General features: G+C 32.5%; 1 protein-coding gene across 1 annotated transcript; it reads right to left on the bottom strand.

Annotated features, from left to right (window-relative positions):
* Positions 1-262: 262 nt before the first annotated feature.
* LOC103444922 (uncharacterized) lies at positions 263-1365 on the bottom strand. Its single transcript, XM_008383892.4, has one exon. The coding sequence runs from the start codon at positions 1144-1146 to the stop codon at positions 415-417; it is 732 nt and encodes a 243-aa protein (XP_008382114.1). The 5' UTR covers positions 1147-1365; the 3' UTR covers positions 263-414.
* Between the last annotated feature and the right edge of the window lie 1781 nt (positions 1366-3146).

Below are 3146 nucleotides of genomic sequence, written 5' to 3'. Positions count from 1 at the left end.
AAGTATTTCCAATGAGACAATTTACGACGCCCAGCGAGGGTTTTTTCCCATCATTTTAGTTTGAAGGAGGATAATAAGGCACATTCAGTTGTAAAAGATAAAACTTAGTTACATTTTGTGTTGAGATATTTTGTAGTAGTTTGTAGTGTTTATTAGAATATGTGGGCAGCACAAGTGTATGTTAGAAGCTTTGTACAAATACAATTGTAATGTTATCATTTTTTATCAATGAAAGAATACCTTTAGATCAAGCACCTCATCATCTGTAAATTACAAGTTTTATTAAAATAAAATACAAAGTAGGGCTATTTACAGATTTCGCCCTTGGCTGTTTGGTAATTAATTTATTGACACTACAACAGTTTCAACCTTCATATAACACTAGAAGCCAAATGCCCCATCATCAACCACACATCAAGCTCGTGACATGAAATTCCCAATAACCCCAGCGATCAGAGTCGTTGGATCGCCTAACACTGCTGATATGACAAATTGCACAGCCAATCCAGCCATCTCACAACACTTCTTCACCTTACCTTTGCTCCTACGGTGATGATTCTGAAGTGTATTCTTAAGACTAGGAATTCTAGTCATCTCCAATTTTCTACTGCTAGTACTTTTATTCCCATGCGACCCCAAAAACTCATGCCAAGTTTCCACAAGCATTTCCTTCACACACGCCACATGCAAATTATATTTCTTGCATTTTGACCTATAGCTCCAACTCCGTCCTTTACGCCCGCACCTATGGCAAGAGCTACTCACTTTTCGATACAGATAGAGCTTGACCTCCCCGTCGTCCAGCACCATGGGAAGCTTTGCGCAACATGGGTGAAGGTCGAACCCACATGACTTGCAATGGTACACGAATCCGGTTATATCCTTCTCACACGCATTGCAAAAGCGAGGGTTATCCCCGGGTGACCTCGAGAGGAACTGGAAGGAGCACTTGGTATAGAAAGGGTGGAAGATGGAAGGGGTAGGTATGGCACAGTGCATATGGAGGTCGAAGTCACACGTCGCGCACTTGTAGCGCGAGCCTATGCCGACCTCCTTGCAACCATCACACTTGAACGGGATTTCTGAGTACTCAAACTTGAGCTTGTGTTGGGGGTGGCTGAAGTGAGATATCTCATTGTATTTCATGGCTTTGGATTGCGATCGAGCTAAGCTTAATTTTGTGGCTTCTAGTAGTAAAAAAAATAACACTTCGGGGCAATATATAAAGGGAGGGTATTTAAGTGATTATTTATGTGCAAATTAAGACTCGTGTTAGCTTGTGGTTCAAGCTATTGGAGAGAATTATATGCTTTGGGATGGTGGGATGATGGTGGTTTTACGAGAATCACCGAGTCAAGAGGAGAAACGGCAGACATAAAGAACAAGTAAATAGCTCTTCTCAAATGAGAATATATACGAATTTTCACTTTATATTATATCTTTTTGTCATCCTCTTGTTAAAATAATGGATGTGCCAATAATGGATGTGCCTAAAAGAGAAAAGTGGAAAATTAAAGGAAAAACACTTTACAATTTTTGGATAAATAATTCCATATGCAAGAATTGATAATTAAAATTTGGATACTGCTTGCAAGAATGGGAATATGAATTCCTACTTGTTATTAACTCATCTACGAGTTTTAAGTTCTCAAATTTATGTAATGGGAATGTAGCTCAAGTGGTTTGAATGATTGTTCACTTTTGTACTGTAGGTTCATTATTACTCGAACCCTCCTCACCCAGTATCACTTTCTTTTTCTAAAATAAAAATAAAATAAAAATTTGACGATATATTACATTAAGGGTTGTTGGAATGAATTGGTATCGAACTCGTTATTCAGAAAAATATCTTAAACCATAATATTAAGTGGCCATATTTTTATTTTCTAGCTAACCAAAGTTGAATAGTGGGGGAGCTTAATTTTCGACGGTTATGGAATTAAGGGACACTTTGGATGCGGTCCTTAACTATTAATATTATTTAATTGAAACATTGTTGGTTTTCAATTTTTAATTGAAGTCCCTGAAATTAATGTGATAATGTATTTCTATGTAGGTTACTATATTTTTTAAATTAAAAATTGAACTTTATAGTTGTTTGCATTAATGAGATTTTAAATAAATAAAAAAACCCATAATTTGTGGATTAAAATTATTAAAATATAAATTATACTCTCCAATATATTGTGTGTGTGTGTGTACATATATATATATATATACATATATGTATATATATGTATGTATGTATGTATGTAAACATGGGTACATTCATCAAAATTAACAAAAAAATTATTGTACCAAAATATGGGTACATTCTTCAAAACCACACAAAAAATAATAGATATTAGGCTTAATAACATTAGTTAATTTCTTTGATTAAACTTGACATGGATACATTCTCAAATCAAGAAAAAGAATGTACCCATATAAGTTTAAAAATGGATTAGAAAAAAAATTGAATAGATTTTATATAAAAAAAAGGGTACATTTTACTACAACAAATTGGTATATATTTAAGAATGGGTACATTTTAAGATTAACAAATTGAAAAATTACATGAATGGGTACATATAAGATTAAAAAATTGGAAACCTTTTTATAAAAAAAAAATTAAGAGGTACGAACTTATTCTAATTTTTTTTTTTTTTGGAAATGATTTGAATTGAAAATTATTTAGGAGTTTAATAAAGGTGTGAGTATTAAAATCCTAAATCAATTATTAATTTTTATTTTAAAAATTATGTAACTGACATTTAAATTCATTATTGCATTAATGCTAGGGACCTTGATCAAAATCTGAAAACTAATAAAGTTTCAATCAAAGAACATTAGTAACAAAGGACCGAATACTAATTTTTCATGGAATTAATTACTATTTTAAGCTTGGATATGCTAAGAATATTTTAGCCTATGTAAGAAAGGATTTATTAGGAGGGATTAATTCCTAGAGAAATCATGCACTTAATATAAACTTTAGAATTTCGTAACAGAATATAAAAATTATGACTACTTAGTAATTTAATATATTTTTCTCTCCCTTTACTTCCAAGAAAGATTGCATAACGTGGGGGAACCAATTCCCTCTCTTAGGACACTTTATTTTTAACCTCACAAGTCACAATTGCTTGTATTAATATGAGAATTGC

This window comes from Malus domestica, chromosome 05 (assembly GCF_042453785.1).
Source record: "Malus domestica chromosome 05, GDT2T_hap1".
NCBI lineage: Eukaryota > Viridiplantae > Streptophyta > Magnoliopsida > Rosales > Rosaceae > Malus > Malus domestica.
Note: the sequence above shows the minus strand (reverse complement) of the source record. Positions and strands in the feature narration are given on the sequence as shown.